General features: G+C 45.3%; 1 protein-coding gene across 4 annotated transcripts; it reads right to left on the bottom strand.

Annotated features, from left to right (window-relative positions):
* Positions 1 to 4,008: 4,008 nt before the first annotated feature.
* On the bottom strand, positions 4,009 to 20,749 carry CDCA4 (cell division cycle associated 4). Of its 4 annotated transcripts, none has more exons than XM_084837310.1 (4): positions 20,688 to 20,749; positions 15,697 to 15,757; positions 13,408 to 13,494; positions 4,009 to 7,033 (listed from the first exon to the last, which is right to left on the bottom strand). In XM_084837310.1, the coding sequence occupies exons 3-4, from the start codon at positions 13,447 to 13,449 to the stop codon at positions 6,284 to 6,286; spliced, it is 792 nt and encodes a 263-aa protein (XP_084693436.1). In that variant the 5' UTR covers positions 13,450 to 13,494; positions 15,697 to 15,757; positions 20,688 to 20,749; the 3' UTR covers positions 4,009 to 6,283. The 4 variants fall into 4 exon arrangements, with proteins under 4 accessions (XP_084693436.1, XP_084693426.1, XP_084693417.1 ...); XM_084837300.1 differs by having other exon boundaries at positions 13,408 to 13,491; XM_084837291.1 differs by lacking the exon at positions 15,697 to 15,757.
* Between the last annotated feature and the right edge of the window lie 1,853 nt (positions 20,750 to 22,602).

Below are 22,602 nucleotides of genomic sequence, written 5' to 3'. Positions count from 1 at the left end.
TCCTAAGGCTTAATTACTGGCAGTGAAAGCTTTACGGTATTATACATGCTGGTATTCTTGGCTCTACCCCTTTTGTCTTTGGCCCTGCTCACCGCTGGAAGGTGCCTGCCCCCCCCCCGCCTCGGAGTTTCTCTGGAATGGAATTCAGCCCTCAGGCTGAAAGAGGTTCAACACCCCTGCATTACAGAACAGTACCTGGGGCAGAATTCAAGAGGCTCTTGTATAACTTGGAAAATTATTTAAGGGGAACCCAACACCCCACAGCAGACCTTTGGGGCAACATGGTCTGAGGTCATCAGAGGGCATGCACCTGGTGGTTCCACATGGACCTATGGCCTGACTGGGGTCCAGAAGAGGAGAAGAGCCTTCAGTGTGGTGGCCCCCTTTCTTTGGAATTCCCTCTCCCTGGAGATCAGGCAGGCACCAACACTGTGTTGTTTCCAGCACCACCTGGAAACAGCACTGTTCCAGGAGGCATTCCGTAACTGACCAGCTACGGTTTTATTGACACTCCATTTTTAAAAGCATAGTTTTAATCTTGCTATCCTTTTATTATTTTACCTTTTATGTTCACCGCTCCTAAATCTGTTTTAGATATGGAGCAGTATACAAATATTGTAAACAAACAGACAGGTATCAGCATCAACTAACCCTTGGATCACTAGCAAACTCAGTATAGGTAAGCACCCGCCGCCCAGCAAAAAAATCCATACCTACTGACCTAATCTAACACTTGGTAACAATTTTTGCTACATTCACAATAGCAGCTGTAAGGTATGCATACAGACGTTTTGACCCCTCACTCTGAAAAAATAAACAAGCTAAGTGAAGGAGCATGAGACATTAGAGCAGAAGCAGGCATGAAACACTACCAAAATACAGGAGTAGTAGCCAAGACAATGGTTGTGTTTTAGGCTCTCACCAGCCCAATGCCATACTGCGACAGGTCTAGGCTGTGCTCTGGCCTCACTGCTAGGGTCAAAGAACAGAAGGGCCACTTCAAGAAGCATTAATAAACGCTTTGGGAGTGGGGCATACTGCTTAGACTGCATCGGAGAGAACATGGCACCACTGGAATGATTCTTGAGCTGGTCTTCTTCCTCCCTGGTCCCCACCCCCGCCCATCTGCTACATGAATCTTTATAGAAGGATACTGGCGTGAACTTAGACAAAAGCTTCCCGTTTTGACTTTTTCTCTCTGCAATGCAGTAGCAGTTTTATACCGCACAGGAGCTTAAGAGACAGCTAGAAGTATCAAAGCTGTCACCCAAATCGAGAAGTCGTGAGTTCTAAAATCAAAAGATTACATTTTTATAATTTGCAAACAAATGGTTGTCTCCCCCCTCCCTCCCCCAGCATACTTTTTTTTTTAGCAGAGGCACAAACATGTCATAGCAGGACACCATTTTAGAAGAGGCATGCCCACCCTCAAAAAATGGAACTTGTAGCTGCCCTATACTTTTGTTGGTAAGTACTTTATTAAAATAGCAGAGGGAGCAATCGTATCTGGGTCAACGGTCGCCTCTGAGCCTGGGGGCCACCACCTATCCAGTGCAGGGCGGGAGGAGTGGTGAGGAGCGGATCTCCTCCTCGCTCCCGCTGCCTGGCTTTTGTGGCTAGATAGCTGATTTTGGCTATCTAGCTGTGGGACCTCGAGTGCGGGAAGCAGCAGCCAGACACACGGGATGTGTTGTACCGGCATTTCCGACTGTCCCACCCCAGCACGCCCCCAGGAATGCCCCGTTTTTGCTGCTCCGTGCTCCCTTTCCAAACATGGAGTGCAGGGTTCATGGAGGGGGTGGAGGTCAGTTCCCAGAAACCAACCTATCCTATGGCTGTCTAGCCGCTGACTAGCAGCCATAGGATTGCACTCTAAAATGCTTAAAAATCTGCAGTCCAAATAATCAAGGGTGCCTTTTAAAAAATCGATTAAAGTTTTTTAATCAGGTAATTTGACTAAACATTGCAGCTCTGATTACAAGGCTTTTCCGTCAAACCCACAGGCAACCCCAATTAAGGAGGCACATCACTTCAAATGAGAAGGAACAGAGGGCATAAAGAAAGGATGCGGTCATCTTTAACTTGACTACCCTATTTAAGAACCAATCAAAATGCATTTGTTAGTAGAAGCTGAACTGTTCTCTCTTCACACTGGGTTGTTGAAAGGATGCTTTTAACTGCTGTTTTAAAAGGGTTCATATTGCAGACTAGTATATGTGTGCAGGCAAAAAACCCTTCGTAGATGGCCAAGATTTCCATCAGGTGATCTGGCCACGTAAGGCATTTCCTACTATCCAAGAACATCATTAGCTATTATCAAGACACTGTGATACCCTGGAATTGTTGGTTTTCAGAACACACAGATGTACCGCTTTCACAGTCAATTCAAGTGGCTTTGACCATCTTTTCAAATCAGTAAGAACAAATATTTCATGTTTAATATAGTCTTGCAGCACTATAAAGACTAAATAAGTTTTCATGGACTGAGTTCACTGCATCAGATGCATGATCAGGTTTTTGCTACAACAAACATGGTATTGGTTACCCCTCTGGACGTTGTCACTTTAACAAGAATTCTGTGTAAGATGATGCACTAATGTGGACCCCCCAACCTTATTCCCCTGCATCAGCCATCCCAACCCAGACCACTGGCCATGTTGACTGGGCTGACTGGAGGTATAGTTCAACACATCTGGAGGGAACCGGCTTGGGGAAAGCTGTGCTGCATATACCAAGAGAATTCATATAAGAGCCAAAGTCGTGAAGTGAAAGGATAAGGGAGAGGCAGACGTGCATGTTGGGCTATCTGCAATGACTGGAAAATAAGTTTTCAAACTTATTTATATCCCACCTTCCTTCCATTGTGGAACTCAAGGTGGCTACATGTGGTTCCCAAGTGGTTCCCCCTCCAAGCACTTACCAGATCCAGACCTGCTTAACTTCAGCAAGGTGGCTGCCTCGCATGCCTTCCAATCATGCCCTGGGACCTATTAAAGTGGGCTAGCCAGTTTGATCCATTTGGGATTTATCAGCTCCAACTCCTATTCTAGAAAACATTGTTTGGAACGTATGGTACTTATGCCAACCTGCTCCTGTGGTCTATTTAGGAGTAACTGAATTCATTTAGGAGACTCCTCATGCTTTGTATCATGCCTTCCCCAACTTAGTGACCTCCAGCTGTTTTGGACTTCAACCCCCATCAGCCCAGTTGCCATCAGGAATGTAGTTGTTGGGTTGTGTGAGGCCTGCCTAGGACTGAAATAACTTAAGCCCCCAGTGGATCATAATGCAAGGCTGGCATGCAGCATATGGCCTGCAACTTCAGATTGTGCAGACCTACTCTAGAGCAAGTCTTCCACATCATGGTACGAAATATTCAACCCAACATTTTTCTGTCCCTACTTGAATTTGAAAAATGTCTTAACAAATAGCCAAGGTAAGCTTCTACAGGAAACACACACTATTTCAGATTTTCATGGGTGGTGGTGGACATGTAAATTACTGAGCAGAAGGTGCTCAAATTATCATAACACATTGGAACTAACCACAGGGCAGCAATACTGCATGCCAAGACAGTAATGCACAGTGCAGAAGGACAGCAAATCTAAGTGTCATGCCAAATTAGACACGTACAGCCCAATCCTAAACAGAATCACTCAGAAATATTATGAATAAATTCAAAGGGACATATACCGGTGAGCATGCTTAGAATTATAGCCTTAGGTTTTCTATCTGGAAGACAGATGTTAAGCACATTTCAAGAGCCAGCATCAGGTCATGTAATTAACATATCCCACTTTAATATTCCGCTGGATTTTCCCTAAGTCCTGTTTGTCTTTGTAATAAGTAAGGAGTTACAACATTTGTACCCTAATAAGGGTTGATTACTTGCAGCAAGTGGTGATTAATTTTCCAATTTCAGATAACCTTTCATTCAACTAGTACCCATGAAAAGTTTTCATGGGTCTAGCTCTAACAAGATAGCAGTCTGCACAGAACTTATCAGAACTGAAATGAAGAATCTACTAAGAGTAGAGTTGTCACTTCATATTCAACTTTAATATAAAAAGACAATCACTTTCAAACGCATTAGAAAGGTCCCCTTACAAACTGCATGGTCTGGCACAAAACTGAGTTACAGAAATAGGAATCTCTACCTGCCGAGACTGGAAAACATACAATGCTGTTTTCAAATCAGCTGCTTCAAAAGCACTTAAATTATTAAGGCCACACTCATGAAACCACTTCCTTGTAAGCAGCCCCATTAACATCAGGAGGGGCTAGTTATGCAAAGTTGTTTCAGGCTGCAACCTAAACTAAGACAAAGACATTTAGCTATACATACACAAGACAAGGATTTTTATGCTTCGAAGAGTTGTTCTGGTTGTGCATGGTGCACATCCTTACTGCCTTCAAGGGGCTATGTGAACTCCCTTCACACAAAGATACACTGCAGCATCTATGACCCTCTGCCCGGAGATAAGGCGTCCAATGTTTTGAGATGTCAGTACAGTATCAAAACGGGAGAAGTCAGAATGAGTTTTTTAAAGCAACACTTCCAATTCTGATCAATGCAGACTGATGCAAAATAGCTAAAATTGCTTGTCAGTTGGCAGAAATACCCGATAGCAGTTAGGCGAGAGCATGAACTTTTGTCAAGAGTATTCATAGCTCTTTTCCTACCATGCAGTTATGTTTTCTGTATCACCAGTTTACCAAGGCAAATATTGGGCAATTTTATTGCAAGTGTTATCACATACAATGCACCTTCTCACCAGAAACTGCTTTTAGGAATTAAGACCATGTTTTTCTTGAATACTAACCTGCTGTTAATGATTCAACTGACCACACATTCACACATTGGTGTGAGTGGAGCAATTTAAGTTTGGAGAACACTCTTGAAAGGCCTCTGTAACAGTCTTGTAATTAGTGCAAGGTAGGGGTGCTCCCCCCACCCCCAATCACAGAATTAAGTGGGATGGTAGACTTCAGCCAAATAAATCACTTGATGACATATACATATAAATACTTATAAATAAAACCCACATAATTTATGTTTGAAGGTAACAAAAACATGGCTTGAACTGAAGTGTAAATGCATCAAGACCTCCTGTAGCCTGACGAGAGCTTCTCCTCTGAGGTTCACATATCAAGAGTAACCCTACTCTCAACATAGTACTCCAAGACTGAATGCTGACAACTGCTCCTACCTTAACGTTATATATTTACACACTTTTACTGAGCTACATAAGGGAGGCGGTAAGAAAAAAAAAATCCCTTTTTCAAAGTGATTAAAAAAATACAACTGCAAATATTTCCAGGTACTAAATAAGCAGTTGGTGGAAGATTTGTAGCAAAAATATATCTTCAGAAAATAGCTGAAAGATTCTGAACACTGATAAACACTTTTTTAAAACTATAACTATCTTTAAAAAACAGAAAATAAGAATGACAGAAAAAGCTAGCTAGGATAATGGGAACCACTGCTTTAAGGCTCTTTAAGAGCTTGTTTGGTAAATAAATGTAGAGACATCAGTGAAGTATTTACTTGCAATTAAGGAGACAGCAAACCAAGCCTTCAGTCCTCAAACCATTACTTCAACGGTAGTCCCACAAAAGTCAACTGATAAAAACAGGAGCAAATGCCAGGGGTTGCTGAAAAGGCCTCAGCTTAGTATGGGTTTTGACTTAAGCTGAGGACTTTATAGCCAGCCCTTCTACGTTGAGGACTGGAGTCTATTTAGCACTTGCACCTTGCAGGGGGAAACAAGATGGTCAAAGGAGGAGGAATCCTGCTACACCATTTTATATCCCTTAATGCTAGAAGGGATTAGCAAAGCAATCTTTTCTTTTTCTAGGTGTTGAGCCCCAAGGAGAAGGGGACAATGTATGGGCAAAATACATAGGTGTGATTAAACCTATGCACTCAGGGGTCTTTTCACATGCCAAGCCACTACTGAAACACCAGGGGGTTTCCAAAGCAGTTTGTGGCATGGCGTCAGGGTCTGGTGATGTTAAAGGGAAAAAAAAGGAAGACCTGCTGAGCTCATGGTAATTCATAGGTATACCTAGAATACCACGCTGAATTGTGGCCATTGAAAATATGTACTTACAGTTCAAACACTACAAATTGCAGGTTAATTTTATACATTAACACAACTTTGCAAATTGAAGTGCTTGGGGGGGGGGGAGATTCATGTGCAGCTTTGAGAGGTCAAGCTATTTGGAAGTTTTATTACTCAAGATCTGGCTTCTTCAAAGGATGTCTCCTTCACCCTTTGTCTCAAGATTCAACCAGAATCTCCACAAAATGGTCAAGCTCATTAAGGTCAGATTTACAGTTAGAGTTAGAATTAGCAGTTGCTTGAGGAAATGTTTCAAGTACATCACAGTGTCCCAACTTTGTACCGCCCATCATTCCCGTTAATACTGTATCAAGATTGTAATAGGAACTGTCAACTTCTGAAAAGAGATCTTCCACAGAGTCGGGAGTTTTTGTTTCTAAGGTTTCAAATATTTGATCTAATGACTTATGGAAGTTTCCTCTATTTTCTGGAGAGCTCTCCATCTCCCACATGTTACCCTGCAGGTTTCTGGGAGCTTGTAGTGGAGCAGGTCTTAAAATTTCTGCACTCTCTTGTGACTGTGTGTCCTCAAAGTCTTTTGAGAAGCCACTATAACCTTGAACAAGCTTTTCTTCAGCTTGCTCCTTGGAAGAACGACAGAGGATATCTGTTGACACCAGACGGTCCAGAGAGGTTGGTCCCATACTCTGTGCATTTATCATCTGCCAAGTTCCATCCTGGGTCATTTCCTCTTGAATCTGCCGTACTGTATTGGCTATAAGCACTGAACGATACAGATTAGGTTCAACAAGCATGTGGCAGAGTTGAAGTTTAACCAAAGACATGTCTAGCAATGACTGGCGCTGAAGGTTGTATGAAGGGATAGCTTTAAAGCCAGCTAAAGTTCCTTCAATATCTTCCTCTCCATCAATACATTTCCTCTTCAATCCACGCACAAACATTGTGTCCTGTTTGAAAACAGAGTAAGATGACATTAGAAAACGAATTCATGGACTGTCTTCTAAGAGGCATTTGCATTTTAAATCAAAGCAACTTGATTACATAACTGAGACTAATAGGTCATTCTTTTAGTCTTTGCTTTGGAAATGGGACTCAGAATTTGCCACAAGCAAGTAATATTAGAGGCACTAGAAATTAAAACAAACCAGCTTTTCACAAACTAGTAATTTCACAGATGCCTATTAAAAAAAAGCTTGACTTAGGTCATTTTCAAATGTGATGTTTGAACACACCTAACACTTAATCAGTACAGCATAGCTACCATCTTAATCGGGTAGCTTCAGCACAGCCGCTCCATACCAAGGCAATTGCCCTGGGACTTGTGAATAAGTGTTCTGAATTATTTAATACAAGGTGCATTCAGACATCATGGCACCAGTCAAATGTGCTGCATTAGAGGGTAGCAAACACAAGCTGATTCTGTGCTCCATTTTTAGATTATAGAAAGAACCAGACTTTAACAAGCCCACTCACCAACAGGCCAAGGGTGAGAAAGTCTTTGATTTTGGCAAGCAAGAATGATCAGGGAAGGAAGCTGCAGTACAGCAGCTAAATTAGGCTGACAGAAAAACCTGGAGTAGATTTTTGGGAAAGAGTCTGTTCTCTATTTCTGAATGGCATCTGCAACGGTTTCTTTTCCCCTCCCTGGGAATACTGCAGATCTGATTGGGGGGGTGGGGAGGGTGGCCACACAATTTTCAGTTTCTTTCTGGTGCTGCTCAGTTTTTCCTCTCCTCTATATGCAAAACTGCTTTCCCCACACAGTCTCTTTTGTTCGCCTCCTCCTGGAACTCAAAACAGCTAAAAGACCTTTGAAAACCTAGCCCCTACCCCTCATCCTGAGAAGATACTCCTTCCAAATACCTTAAAAAGCTCCTGTGCTGCTTCTAATAGAAGGGCTGGTTTTAATAAAGGGAACAATCCTACCATGATAGGCGGCCGCCTATCCAATGCAGGGCAAAAGAAGCGCGGAGATCATCCCCTCCTCGCTTCGGCTGCCCTGCATTTGTGGCTAGACAGCTGATTTTGGCTGTCAAGCTGCGGGAAGTTGGAGTGTGGGAAGCCATGTTGGATGTATCGTACCAGATTTCCAACCTCCCCACCCCAGCACTCCCCCAGTAACATCCCTTTTCACTGCTCCGCGCTCCTCTTCCAAGTGTGGAGCCATTCCGCGCTGCCTATAAGGCAGCGTGGGAGGGAGCAAAGGTTGGTTCTCAGGGTGTACTATGGCCATCTAGCCGCTGACTAGCAGCCGTAGGATTGTACCCTGAAGGTTTGCTTTGTAATTTCTCTGACCAAACGGGCAATTCCAAAGCTCCCTTTTACTCTATCATGTTTTGTACTCTGGAGGCTGATTAAGAAACAACAACAAAAAGGACTGGATTGTGAAGGAGAGCTGCTGCAGGGAAGGAAAAAAATTATGGCATGGATTTCTTTAGGAGAGAGAGAAAGACTGCCTCTTAGCCTTTTAAACCCAGGTTTTGAAAACAGATGTTTGCGGTGCTGTGCTGTGGCTTGCCAAGGAAGCAGAGTCAATGTTCAATTTTCAGAGAGAAATTTGTAGGGGACTCAGGGTTATGGAGAATAATGCCATCTGTGCTATTAGTCCTTTTCCTTAATTCCTTTAGAGGGACAAGTTGCCAGTTGCTGGGTGGAAAGGGAAAAGCACTCTGCATGTGTTCAGAAACAGTTGTACTATATTCTTGTTGGGTAGTAGAAATATTTTTGGCTACTAAGCCATAATTTGTGGATCCCTAGAAAGGATCAACATGCCAGATGGTACTCTTTGTAACCCACAATGACAAAGTTTTCCAACAGATGCCTAAAAACCACAAGGAACCTCATGAGCTTCCCTATGGAGGCTCCTATGCCTCCATGCCTTTCAGCATCTACATGAAACAGCTGGGAGAAGTTATCTGGGGATCTGAACTGAGTTGTTATCATTATGCAGATGACATTGAGCGCTCTCTCTCTCTCTTTCATCTAATACAAGCGAGGCAGTTGATATTCTGAATCAGTGCTTGGGTAGGTTAATGCACTGGATGAGGGCCAATAAGCTGTGACTCAATCCAGACCGGATGGAGATACCTGTTATGGGTAGTTTGTCTATCCAGTGAAGTGCATTCAACCTGTTCTGCCGGGAGTTGCACTTCCCCTAAAGGAACATGTTCATAGTTTCGGGGTTCTCTTAGATCCAATATTGTTTGTAGAGGCACAGGTGGCTTTGTTGGCTCAGAGTGCCTTTTATCAGCTTAGGCTGATATACCAACTACAACCCTACCCGGACAGAGATAGCCTTGCAACAGTTTTCCATGCCCTGGTAACCTCCCATTTAGATTACTGCAATGAGTTATATGTGGGGCTGCCTTTGACAACAGTCTGTCAACTTTAGTTCAAAATGGGGTGGCCAGACTGCTAACTGGGACTGGCCGGTGTGATCATATTATGCCACTACTTTTCCATCTGCACCGGCTGCCAATCTGTTTCTGAGCCCAATTCAAAGTGCTGGTTTTAACCTTAAAAGCCCTAAACAGCTTAGGCCAGCTTACTTGAAGGACTGTCTCTTCCCATATTTACATACCCAGACAATAAGATCATCTGAGGTCCTCCTCCAGGTGCCCCTGCCACATGAGACAAGGGGCTACAAGAGAGAGAATCTTTTGGTGGTAGCACCCTGTTTGTGGAACGCTCTCCCCAGACAGTGTCAACTGGCACCTACATTATGGTCTTTTTGACACCAGGTTAAGACCTTTTTATTCTCCCTGACATTTTAGAAACTGCTTTTACTACTCTATTGCTGGCTTCATTATGTTATCGTGGATTTATTCTTTGCTGCTGGTTTTATTCTGTGCTGTTTTTATTTTTTGTTTTAATACTTGTACTGTATGTTTTTAAAGTATTGTAGAGCACCCAGAGAACTTTGATCATTGGGTGGATTAAAAGTACAGTAAATAAGGACACAATCCTATGCAGTGCTGGCTGGGGAATGCTAGGAGATATAGGACCTTTTTTCTGTCTAAACATGCACAGGACTGTGCCTTAAATAAATAAAATATGGAAAGCATTTCAGAGAATGGGTTCCACCACTGAGAAAGTTTTGTTCCTTATAGCTGCCTGCTTAAATTCAGAATGTCATGGCCATCAGAACAGGGTCTCATGTCTTTTCTCCCACTGCCTGGGAGAGAAGCAAAATGCTCCCCGAGGTACCTTGCACCTCAGCTATTTAGGGTTACTGCAGGCAAGAATCAGCACCTTAAGTTGTGGCCAAAGGAATACATCAGTGGTTAGATAATTCTTTCCTCTGCAACACCACAGTTGGCAGACCAAAGCCGGCAAAGGGGAGTCCTGGCCAGATGCCACCTCAGTATCTAGATGGAGAGCCAAATCTAGAAGCCTCCTCAAGTGTTAAAACTTGCTTCTTCAGGGATAAGCATGACTCCTTCTGGAGCAGAAAACCCATTGTTCCTAGATTGACTGTGCCGCTCAACATCAATATCTCCATCTTGCCTGGACTGAGCTTCAGTTTATTCACCTATACCAATATCATCCTGGATTAGTATTACGTGACTGGGGTGCATAATAATGGGAGGTCTTTGCCAAAGTCTCTGTTGCTGTTCAGAATGGCGGAGGAGGAGGAGCTTAAAGCATCATTTGTCTGTGCCTCAGTTCACACAAGGAAAAGCAGCTGTGATACAAAAGGGGGAGGAGATCCTTGGGACTGAAGGCTGTGGCGGAAATCCATATCAAAAGCTGTCAGGGCACCTGTTATTTATCTCCACCAGATTGCTACTAAAAAGTATGCTGGTATCTAGGAATTTGAAATTATTTCCAACCTCGGTTCATAGTACACATCAATATATATTACACATTGTACACAACACCAGTAATATTCAATTATAATGGTATTTATTATGGGGCCTACTCTTTAATGGAGAACAACTCATTTAAAATGAATATATCCCAAACTGCTTTTCTTCAGTGAAACATCATGGGAAATTAAGAATGATAGCAGGCACTAATGTATCACACCAGTGTAAAGTGATTCTCTCATATGTTGAAAGGTGTTCAACTATGGCTTTCTTATTGATCAGGTCACATATTTTAATATGTATGTTGGGCGTACCTAGAAGTTCTCAAGGAGACCAGCCTTGATCACAGCTCATACCATTTCTGTGTAACTTAATCCAGTCAAGATGTCAAAAACATATAAAGATGCCTTATATTGAGTAAGACCATTGGTACATGATATAGCCCCCCCAATCACTGGGAAACAAATACTTGTGCAAGCCCTTTATCCTTCTTCTTGGATGTGGTGAGAAACAATACCGGAAGAGAAAGATTGGGGGTGGGGGGGACAACCTAAGCTCTGAGGCATCACACTGGATTCTCTTCTCTTTCATAGCCAGCTATAAAATCAATCTGCCACAAGCCAGGCAGTGTCTAGTTTGGCCTTGCCTCAGGCCACTTGTTCTCTGTGGTGGCTGCTCTAGGCAGCGACCCACCACAAGGAGAATCTTCTTATCACAGTGTCATTACAAAACTATTCTCACAGTCATCATCAGTTAGGCATGTTTTCACATATATAAAAGTATGCACTGGAGAGGGGTGAGGGAACCTAGCCAATGAAAGGCTAATCAAGAGTGTTAATTTGCACTCTTATATGTGTGCTTCAAAATATAAATGTTAGTGGAACAGGCCCTGTTCCAATGCAAAATTCTCAACCCTCCAAAGTATGGCTTTGCTATTCGTGCCCAAACCTCAGGCTCATGTGCTCAATTCCCTTCCTGACTTCCTAGGTTGATCAAACCAAGGTTTGCCATTACATCTGAATCGGGCAGATCATGGTGTGCACGAATTAGTTTGTCCAGTTTAGGTGCAACTGCAAAATCAGAAAGGAACGGGAGCACAAAAACCTGAGGTTCAAGCAAGAACAGCCAAATCATGGTTTGGCCATTATGAGTGAACTATGCCATTGAGACAAAGGTGATCACTACTTTTTTCTCATTGTCAACTTCGCATCACAGTTCTACTGGTGGCAATGAGGATTTGGATACATGGAGAGTTCTGTCATCATGTGGATCCAGTGCCTATTCCAATTAATTAGTGAGGTGCTCCCCGAATCCCTGTGGAATTCTACTGTTATACCCCTTACACTGTTCTCACTGGCAATTTCCCTTCTTTTCCATTAATACAGAAAATAGTAGATTTGCTCCTGTATAGACCATATAGAATAGAAACTGGGACAAGTCTGAGAATCCAGAAGTGAGCTGCGTGCCCTATAATTAGGGATGTACGAAAGTTCCGCCATGGATCTCGGGGAGGCCGAATGCCAGCGCATTCGGCCCCCCGAAATCGGTGGTGGAGCGGCCTGCCCCCCCGGGACTTACCTGGGGCGGATCTTCCTGGCGGCAGCGGCCGGTCTTCTGACCGGCTGCCACCGCCGCCATTTCCAGGTTAAAAAAAACCGAAAAAACCGTGATAGGCTACGTAAAGATTTACGTAGCCTATCATGGCTAGATTTTTAAAAAACACCATGATAGGCTACGTAAATCTTTACGTAGCCTATCACGGCTGACTTAAAAAAAACCACACAAATGCGCATACGCAAATGGCGGTGCCCATGGCCGCTGCCATTTGCGTTCCTTATTTTGGCATGTCTTAGTCTACGTAAACATTTAAATGTTTACGTAGACTAAGACGTGCCAAAATAAGGAACACAAATGGCGGCGCCCATGGACGCCGCCATTTGCGTACGTGCGTTTTTTGTTTTTTTTAATCAGCCGCGATAGGCTACGTAAAGATTTACGTAGCCTATCACGGCTGACTGCAGGGACGCAAATGGCGGCGGCTACAGCCGCCGCCATTTGCGTCCCTGCTAGCCAGCAGCCCGATGTCCAGCTGGTGGCAGAGCTGGCCAGCGGCTCCGCAGAATCGCTGCGGAGCACAGCCGGCTGGCCAGGATTCCGGGGGAGGGGGGGAGGAACAGAGCGCCCCCCCCGGCGAGGATTCCGGGGGGTGGGACGGAACTCCTCCCCCCGCACCATCAGCATAATCCCCGAAAGGTAAGTACCTTTCGTACATCCCTACCTATGAGCACCTCAAATTTCAGGGCCAGTTGTTGTATGACATTACTAAGGGCAGGGAGAAAAAGCAAGACACCAATGACAGCATAGATACATAAACACAAGTAACCCATTTTAACATCTAACTCCCCCCCCTTTCCTTAAGCTCCTATACCCTCTGACCCACTTTCTAATTTCAGTGATGCTTACCAAACTAACTTTAGCTCACAAAACTTTAGTATTCATTCATTATTACTTACCAATAATTGTGTTTGATGATGCAGTCCTTCCTCTTCCCCCATATTACAGAACAAGATTCCATACAGCAAGTGTTCTAGCACCACCTACTTGAGAGCAGCAGATAAGAAATAAATGTGCTTTCAGTAACTTAGCAAGAACATTCTTAGCACATGTGATAGAAACACTTACTATGCAACCACCCCTTCTCATATACACTCCTCCTCCCACTTACGAAATAACGTGAAGTGAAAGTGAAGTTAAGCGAAAAGCATACATTAAGAATTGAAACACATGCAGATTTCACTATCCCCTTTAGCTTCGGCTACATACTTAGCGTTTATGTAATGTTTTCAAGCATTCAAAGCACTTCATATACATTAAATCAGCCTTCCCCAATCTGGTCCCCTCCAGATCTTTTGGACTTCAACTCCCATCAGTCCCAGCCAGCATGGCCAATGGTCAGGAATGCTGGTAGATGAAGTTCAAAACATCTGGAGGGCACCAGGTTGGGGAAATCTGCATTAAATTGTTGCAATCCTTATAACCAGCCTGTAAGGTGGGTTAATATTATTTGCATGTTGCAGACTGTGTGTGTCCGGGGTGGGGAGAGATAAAGCTGGGGGAGTGTGGCTTGCCTATGGCCATCTACTGAGTTCATGGCAGAGATCAGTTCCAGCCAGGAGCTTCCCAGTTGGTAGCTCAGCCTTAGCTATGATGCAAATGTTTGACTTCAAAGGACTTACAGCTTGGTAGCCTTATTACAGCAATTTAATTATGACAACTGAAACGCACCCTAAGAATGGAAACTGACAGTTCCCTCTTGTTTGTCTTGCAAAGTAACAGCAGTTCGCACAGGAGCAGCATTTATATGCAAGGGAATAGAGGTCTTCAGAAATGGACAACCTGAACTTTTTGTAGGTGAAACACGATCGTGATATGCAGCAAGTTCAGACAACTTAAGCACAGCAGAGCAACCTTGCTATACCCATTCCCTTTCAAACATATTAAATCTTTAAAGATGCTACTCAATAGTTACCCCTTGCAACAAAGCTGGGACTTATTGTCCAGTCCTCCAAATTCCAGCAATGGGTCACAGGATCACACTTTGGAACTACCAACTTCCATCAATCTTTTTAAAGAATTTGTAGTCAATCAAGGATATTGTGCTTTTTGAAGTTATCGTTAGAACATATGATTTGCGTGTTAAAGAGATAGCCTTTAATCATGGAAGTTCCATTTAGTCACCATGGCTAATAGATTTTAGCTGTCCTCCATGAATTTGTTTTAATTCATTTTTAAACGCATCTACGCCAGTGGACATCCTCATATCTTGTGGCAGGGAATTCCATTAAATTAGCTTTTGTGTGAAGAAGTATATCTTGCCTGCCTGGAATCTACCATTGATGAATTTCATTGGACAACTACCCCAAATGCTAGTTTTACTGCTGGGACTGGAAATAAGTTGGAACTCTTTACAATTTCTAGTTATCTTCCTCATCAGTGAGGAATGGAAAACTACCAGCTAGATGCAACCAGCTAATCCCTTCAACTACTGCCCATGTAAAGTAGCTCACAAACCCCTGAAACCTGGGATATGAGCAGGTTGCACAATAAGAACTTATAATTATTCTGCTTCTTTAGGTGCTAGGACACTTGTGCTTTTACTCATCTGCATTTCTCTAAGTCACTAATATTTTATTGAAGCTAATACATGATTTCGTTTTCCTGCAGAAATCATAATTGCTGCGGACTCGGTCCAAGTCATCCAAAGAATACTAGCAGATAGTATTATGGTACCTAAATGAAAAAAACCCATAGTACTGTGTGTGCCTTGGGATACCAAGTGCCTGACTGAAGAGACGACTATACAAGTGTAAATTAAAACGGCTGAGGTGAGATGTCAACACATTTACATGTAACTGTGAAAGACAGTTGGGAGGACACAACTGTGATCACTGCATACTGAGAAAGTGCAAAATGAACTTAGGGGCCTAGACAACTAAGGCCTCTAGAAGGACTAAATCAGCATATACATATATATCCCATCTTTTTTCTTCTTGTAAAGAGCTCAAAGTCAGTGACTGGTCCAACATCACCCAGTGAGCTTCATGGCCAAGTGGAGACTAGAACACAGATCTCTCAAGTTCCAGTCCAACACTCTAATCACTATACCACACTGGCTCTCATATACATGAAAGAGCCAGCGTGGTACAGTGGTTACGAGTGTTGGACTAGGGTTTTAATCTCCACTCAGTCATGAAGCTTACTGGGTGGCTTTGGGCTTATCACTGCCTCTCAGCCTAACTTACCTTAGGGTTGCTGTGAGGATAAAATGGAGAGCATGATGATCATGTAAGCTGCCTTAGGTTTCTTGCAAGAGAAAAAAAGGCAGGACATAAATGTAATATGAAATAAAATAATTAAAAATATACCCCTGAAAGTTATGGAGACTTGTGTTTAAAGTAGGAGTGGGCAACACATAACCTGCATAAAGCCCCTCTTGCCTTTTTTTGCAGCCCCAACTGTGTGGCTGAATTTGCAGCCCAAATCTGGCAGGGCAACAGCAGCAAAAAAGCTGTGATTCCTCTTTAAAACAAGATGCACAAGGAGTACATGCTTTATTTTAAAGCAAAATTGCACTTCTGGAACCCTCCTGGGTTCAGGGGGTGGGCGGAAGAATTGGCCCATAGAAATGCCCGCTGTGGTTTAAAGTCACTGTGGTGAGGGAACGTATGCGGGGCTTTATGAACTGCATGGATTGAAATGGTTAAAACAAATAGGATGGAATGTTGGTAATAATCGTGTACAAGTGATAAAAATTGGGGGACAAAGCTTGCATACTGGATGATAAAGGCAACTCTGGCCTGTGTGTGAGAGATTAGAAGGCAGGATTGGGGGATTACACAGGAGTCTAAGAAATTACTAGATTATGTATCATGGGAGGATAGCATACAGTTACTAAGATGACGTGGCAACAGCTGGCACAGCTGGAAAAAGTATTTAGGATTCTTAGGAGTCCACATGAAGTTAAGCACAAACCCTGCACAGGGCTGCCAGCATCAAATTTCTGAGTGCCAGGACAACTGGATGCTTAGAATTTTTTCAAGCCCTGGGTAATCTTATCATACAATACAACAAACAGAAGACAAAAGATATAATGGGGAGGAAGCCTTGGTGAGGCTTCTTTCAAGTGCAGGGACAATGTTTGGAAAGGTTAATGCATTTAGGGCTTTTTAGAGCAGGAAACAAAACAAATTATGCAGGGAAGACATAGAGAGGCTTAAAAATTATGCCGAGCCTGGTGAAAATGGATAGAATTCCCCCACCCCAATGAAGATCCTTGGGGTCACCCAATGAAACTGATAAGCAGTGAATAACAGAAAGTACTTCTTCACACAACACACAATTTATGGAACTACCTGCCTGCACAACACAGTCATGGCCACTGGCTTAAAATGGCATTAAGGGAGCAATCCTATGGGGATAAGCGGCAGCCTCTGAATTCAGAGGCAACTGCCGATCCAGTGCAGGGCGGGTGGAGCGCAGAGGGGATCTTCTCCTCTGGGCTCTGCCTGCCCTGCATTTTCAGCTAGACAGCCGATTTTGGCTGTCTAGCCATAGCGCTTTAGAGTGAGGGTGGATGGACGACGCATAGGAAGCGTCACAGCAGCCCTTCCGAGGTCCCCTCCCCTGGGAACACCCCATTTCCTCCTGCTCTGAGCTGCACTTACAAGTGCGGAGCTGGGGACAATGCCACTTATGAGGTAGTGGGGGCGGGCAGGCGGTTCCAGAAAATTGAATAATCCTATGGCCATCCAGCCGCTGTCTAGTGGCCATAGGATTGAGCCCTAAGAAGTGTATTAGGCAAATTCATGGAGAAAAGGCCTATCAATGGTACACTCCGAGCCTATGGACTATTTTGGATATTACATTACAAGAATGAGCCTAGCTTCCTCCTAAGCTTATGCACTCCCTCCAGCACAGCTGTGAGGGGTTGAGAAGTTTTTGCTTGTTTTTGATTAACAGCAGCTTGCTGGGTCACCCAAACCTGGATATACTGTAGTTAGTCTTAACGATGGTTAGTAGAAATAAGCCAACCACAGTTTATGAAGACAGCTTGTTTTTACTAATCACCATTTAACCACAGTTTAGGGTGCAGATGAATCTGAAATAGAAGCAGACATTTTTTTATTTCCTCATGGCTGTGCTCGAGGAGAAAGGAAGAAAAAGTACGCAAACCTGGAGGGAAACTAGGCAAGTTCTTCTGGTGCTAAAGCCTTACTTAGTGTTATATATGAATGCAACCAGTATGCCACTGAATACCACTAACATAGGTGACAACAGCAAGGCAGGTATTTTGCCTTCATACCTAGCTTGGGGGCTTCCTGGAAGCATCTGATTGGCCACTGTGCAAAACAGGATGCTAGACTCAGGACAGACTGATTTTATCCAGCAGGTCTCCTTGTGAACTTAATTCATCTGACTAATGGAAGCCTGTGCCCCATAGTAGCTAATAAACTGAGCCAAGAAACCCACTTCAGATCTCACCTCAGCAGCCTTAGGCAAGCAACTATTCTGCTTCTGTCCTTTACCTGCATTACTGGAACAATGGCCAACTTCATTGAGCTATTGTAACATTGTGAAATGCTTTGAACAACTGAAACGAGCTATACAAACACAAAGTATTATTATAAGTCCTGTGAAGTCAAATCACTGAAGGATACCAGCTCAGGCAATTATAAAATACTAAAGGCGCAATCCTATGCATGTTTAGACAGAAAAAAATCCTACAACTCTTAGGATTATCCAACCAGCACAGCTTTCTGGAGCATGCTGTGAGTTGTTGGATTTTTTTCCTGTCTAAGCATGCATAGGATTGTGGCCTAAGACTGTAATCCTAAACACACCAAGAAGTAAGTCCCCTTGAACTTACAGGACTGATTTCTGAGTAAACACTTTTAGGATTGTGCTGTAAATTACTTCTGCAAAGGGGATAGTACAATGCTGTATATTCATGCAAGATCAGAATGCCAAGCAATAATGGAGACCAGAGAATTAAATACATAGGAAGGACACAAGGAACAAGATAAAGGTGGAAAATGCGTGGGGAAGTGACAGATGGGTCCAAACGGCAGGAAGTTACAGATGAGAAGGTATATTGGACAAATATGGGGATGATCAATTAATTATGGGAAAGACTAGAATATTTGGCCCTTGAGAATGGGTGTCAAAAACTTACAAGTTCAACACAAGAATAAAAAAAAGTAGTGTGAATAATAGGAAGGAGGGCATGTATACTGGTAGTCATATTAACATTTATACTCCATCTCAACAAGCTGAATGGGGAGGAATAAGCTGAAGCTAAACCCTGACAAGACAGAGGTACTTCTGGTGGGAGACAAGAGGAGACTGGGGGATGTTGACCTGGTGCTGAATGGGGTACGGCTACCCTTGAAAGTCCAGGTCTGCAGCCTGGGAGTCATCTTAGACTCCCAGCTGTCCATGGAGGCTCAGGTGTGAGCTGGACAGCGCTGTACCAACTCCACCTGATACGGCAGCTGCGCCTCTACCTTCGCGACCATCTGCTCCAATCGGTAGTACATGCTCTGGTCTCCTCTCGTCTAGACTACTGTAACGCGCTCTACGTTTGGAAGCTGCAGCTGGTGCAGAATGTGGCGGCTCACCTAATTAAAGGCAGCTGCCAGCAAGATCACATCACTCTAGTGCTGAAGGAGTTGCACTGGTTACCAGTTGTTTTCTGGGCCAAATTCAAGGTGTTAGTTTTGATCTTTAAAACCCTATATAGTTCCAGCCCAGCTATCTCAAGGAGCACCTCCAGCAACACCAGACAGGCTGCTCAACAAGATCAGCCTCGGATGGCTTTCTCTCTGTCCCATCAGCCAGGACAGCTACGCTAGTGAGGATGAGGGCTTTCTCGGTGGTGGCCCCCACTCTGTGGAATGCCCTCCCTAGGGAACTCTGCCATGCCCAGTGAGCTTCCGCCACACATTGAAAACGTGGTTGTTCAAGCAGGCATTTGGGGTGGATTAGGGTATTTTTAGAAATACAATGTTTTAATGTGGAATTTTATTGTTTTAAACTGTTTTACTATATGCTGTACATTGCCCAGAGTGGCCAGGTGACCGGCCAGATGGGCGATTAAGCAATTTAATAAATAAATAATAGTCAAGATGTCTTGAAAGTGTGTGTAACTGATGCAAAAGAAAAGGTGGGGTTACACTCAAGGTATAACAGAGGAATAATATGCCTCTTTTTTACTGGTCTCTTGCTGAACAGATGGGTTAAATAAGGCCATCTTATCCAACCTTATACCACCCCACAAAAGCAGATCTATCCACCTCCCCATAAGACTATTTTCCCTTCTCTCCCCTGTGGTATCTGTTGATTTGAGAATCCTACTTCCCAAGTGACCAGTTTCTCTGACACTTTGATCCATCAACTGGGGGGGGGGGGCGCTGAAAGAAATGTTGCAGGGTTGGTTGTGTGAAAGAGGTGTGTGTTGGGGGCAAAGAAAATACCAGTGATGATGTGGCCTGGGGAAAGAGAAATACCACCAGATTTTAATTGGGGGGGGGGGAGAAAAAGAGATAGGAGCAAACTATTGCAAAAGAGGCCAAAGGTGGGCGGCGAGAAGCAATGCAACAAGTCAAGGCTTCCTACCAGGAGGCAAAAGAGAAATTTGGGGAGGTAAATAAAATGTGACACAGTTGCTTAGTGTGTGTGTGTGTGTATAAGGGTGGGTGGGTGTTGTATATTTTGAAAGTGGGGGGAGCAGAGCTGGGAGCCACTGAGATATTTAAGTGGGGATGATGTGGCGGGGGGGGGGGAGGGAAAGAGAAGGAACCAAATTTTACGGGGGGGTGGAGGAAGAAGAGGGGCTACTGGGGAAGGGGCCAGAGGGAGGGGAGAATAAGCAGGGATTCCCCATGAGGAGATGCGAGAGACGGGGGGGATGAGGAGACGTGTGGGGCGGCGTGTGAAGAGAACGAGCTCCTTACAGCGTGAGGGAGGAGGTGAGGGGCGAGGGCCTGCCCCCCGGCCTGCCCCAACAGGGCGGCTGCGGGGCCCAGGAACGGGCAACGGCGGGCGTGCATCTGCGAGGGGAGGTGATTCACCCCGCCACCTCCGCGGCCGCCATTTTGAAGCCGCGGCTCCGCGATCCGGCGCGGGCTCTTCCTCCTCGGCTGGCCCCACCGCGCCCGCCTCCTCGCGTCCCTTCCCCTCCCGAGTCCCAGGCCGGAGGCTTGCCCCGGCCGCGGCCCGCCGCCGCCTCGCTTACCCGCTGGCCGGTCCCGCCTGCCCCGGAGCGAGCCCGCTCCCGCCTCAGCGATCTCCGCGCCTGAGAGGAAAGGGGCGGGGCCAACGGCTCAGGACACCCCGCCCCTTTCCCCTCCACCCCCCCGCCATCTTATTGTCAAACGCCACAAAGAAACGAACGCCCCGCCCCCTCTCCCTTCCCCGCCTTGCCATTGGCGGAGAGGGGGCATCTGAACGACCTTGGGCCCCGCCCATTGCTGCCGCCGCTTCCCATTGGGTGGCGGGGAACAGCGAGCCCGTCCGCTGCGATCAAATGTTCCATTAGCTGGAGGGTTGCTATGGCGCTTAGTCCCACCCGGCTCCCCGCTCCGCCTCATGCCTTTACGCTCGGCTCGCTATTGGTGCCCGGAGTTGCCACGGCACTCAGCCCCGCCCCTCTGCTGTAAGTGGCTGTCGAGGGGGAGCAAGCGAAGTTTCAAATGCCTGCCAAAGCCTGGCCCGATCCTGCGTGCCAGTTACCTGGGAACAAGCCCCGTGGAACCCAGACGGACTTCCTTCCCGAGCAAACGCGAGAGGCTCAGCCTGCGATCCTAGGAACGTTTTCTTGGGAGTCAGCCCCACCGAAACCAGTGGGACTTACTTCTGAGTAAGCATGCTTCCGATCGCCCAGTGTGTCCACAGGGCTTCATGCAAAATCTGAGCGTAGGTCCACCTTCCCCAGCCTGGGGCCTCCCAGGCGCTAATCCAACACCTGCTGGGAGTTGTAGTCCCACACATGGGCTGGGGGGCTCAGGCTGAGGAAGGCAGGTGTGCTTTTCGCCATTTGTGGACCCACCAGAGAGGCCAGCTGTGGTCCCCCTCTGTGTCCGGGACGCATTCTCAAATGTGAGAATCACCCCACATTCGTTTCATGCCCATTCCCTAGATGACATTTCTGGCATCTCCAGTTAAAAAGACCAGGTAGCAGGTGAGGTGGAACAGTTTCCCTTCCCAGTCCCATCGGCTCCCTTCCAAGCAGCCGACAACTCTCTTTTTATTATTTATAGTGTGTATAATGTCAACAGTATAGCTGTCTGCAAATGGCCTCTGAAAATTCTCCACCCTGTGTGTGGGCAGAGAAATGGGGGCTGAAGGGGGGGCGGGACACCATCTCGCTGAATTTCTTCAGGGTTCGGAGAAACTGTCCAGCAGTTTCTCGGAGTGGAGCTCACTGTTAGGGAGGAGAGAGTCAGTGAAGCTGACCCCTTGAGAAGACCAGACCGTTTCGTTTCCGCATTCGTTGAGCATAACTGATCATTCTGAGGTGGCTGAGAGTGCCGAGTGCATTCTTCCGTTCTATTACACATCTCCCCGTCACCCTGGCTGCCCGCACTTCGTGATCTCAAAAACCCCGTGGCGGAGGAGTTACGTCGTAACGTGTGCTTCCCCCCCCCCCCGGGCTTTAATTGTCTTTAACCTCCCCCCATACAAGCAAGTTCTACAAGTTGTTTTGGTACTAACTGCAAAAATGAACTTCCATCAACTAGCTTTACGGTGCAATCCTATGCATGTTTAGGGCAAAATCCTATGCATGTTTAGACAGGAAAGAAGTCCTACAACGTCCAGCATTCTCCAGCCAGCCATGGCTGGCTGGGGAATGCTGGACGTTGTAGGACTTCTTTCCTGTCTAAACATGCATAGGATTGTGCCCTTAGGCAGAAAAAAGTCCTACAACTCCCAGCATGCCCAAAAAGGTCTTTGCCTGGTGCTGGAAAGAATACAATGTAGGTGCCAGGCGAACCTCATGAGGGAGCTCATTCCGCAGCCGGGGTGCCGTAGCAGAAAAAGCCCTCCTCCTAGTAGCCACCCGCCTCATTTCCTTTGGCAGGGGCTCACGGAGAAGGGCCTCTGAAGATGATCTTAAGGTCGGGGCAGGCACATATGGGAGGAGGCGATCC

Source organism: Heloderma suspectum, chromosome 1 (genome assembly GCF_057233095.1).
Source record: "Heloderma suspectum isolate Gila_16-S chromosome 1, 16-S_ref, whole genome shotgun sequence".
In the NCBI taxonomy this organism is placed as follows: Eukaryota; Metazoa; Chordata; class Lepidosauria; order Squamata; family Helodermatidae; genus Heloderma; species Heloderma suspectum.
Note: the sequence above shows the minus strand (reverse complement) of the source record. Positions and strands in the feature narration are given on the sequence as shown.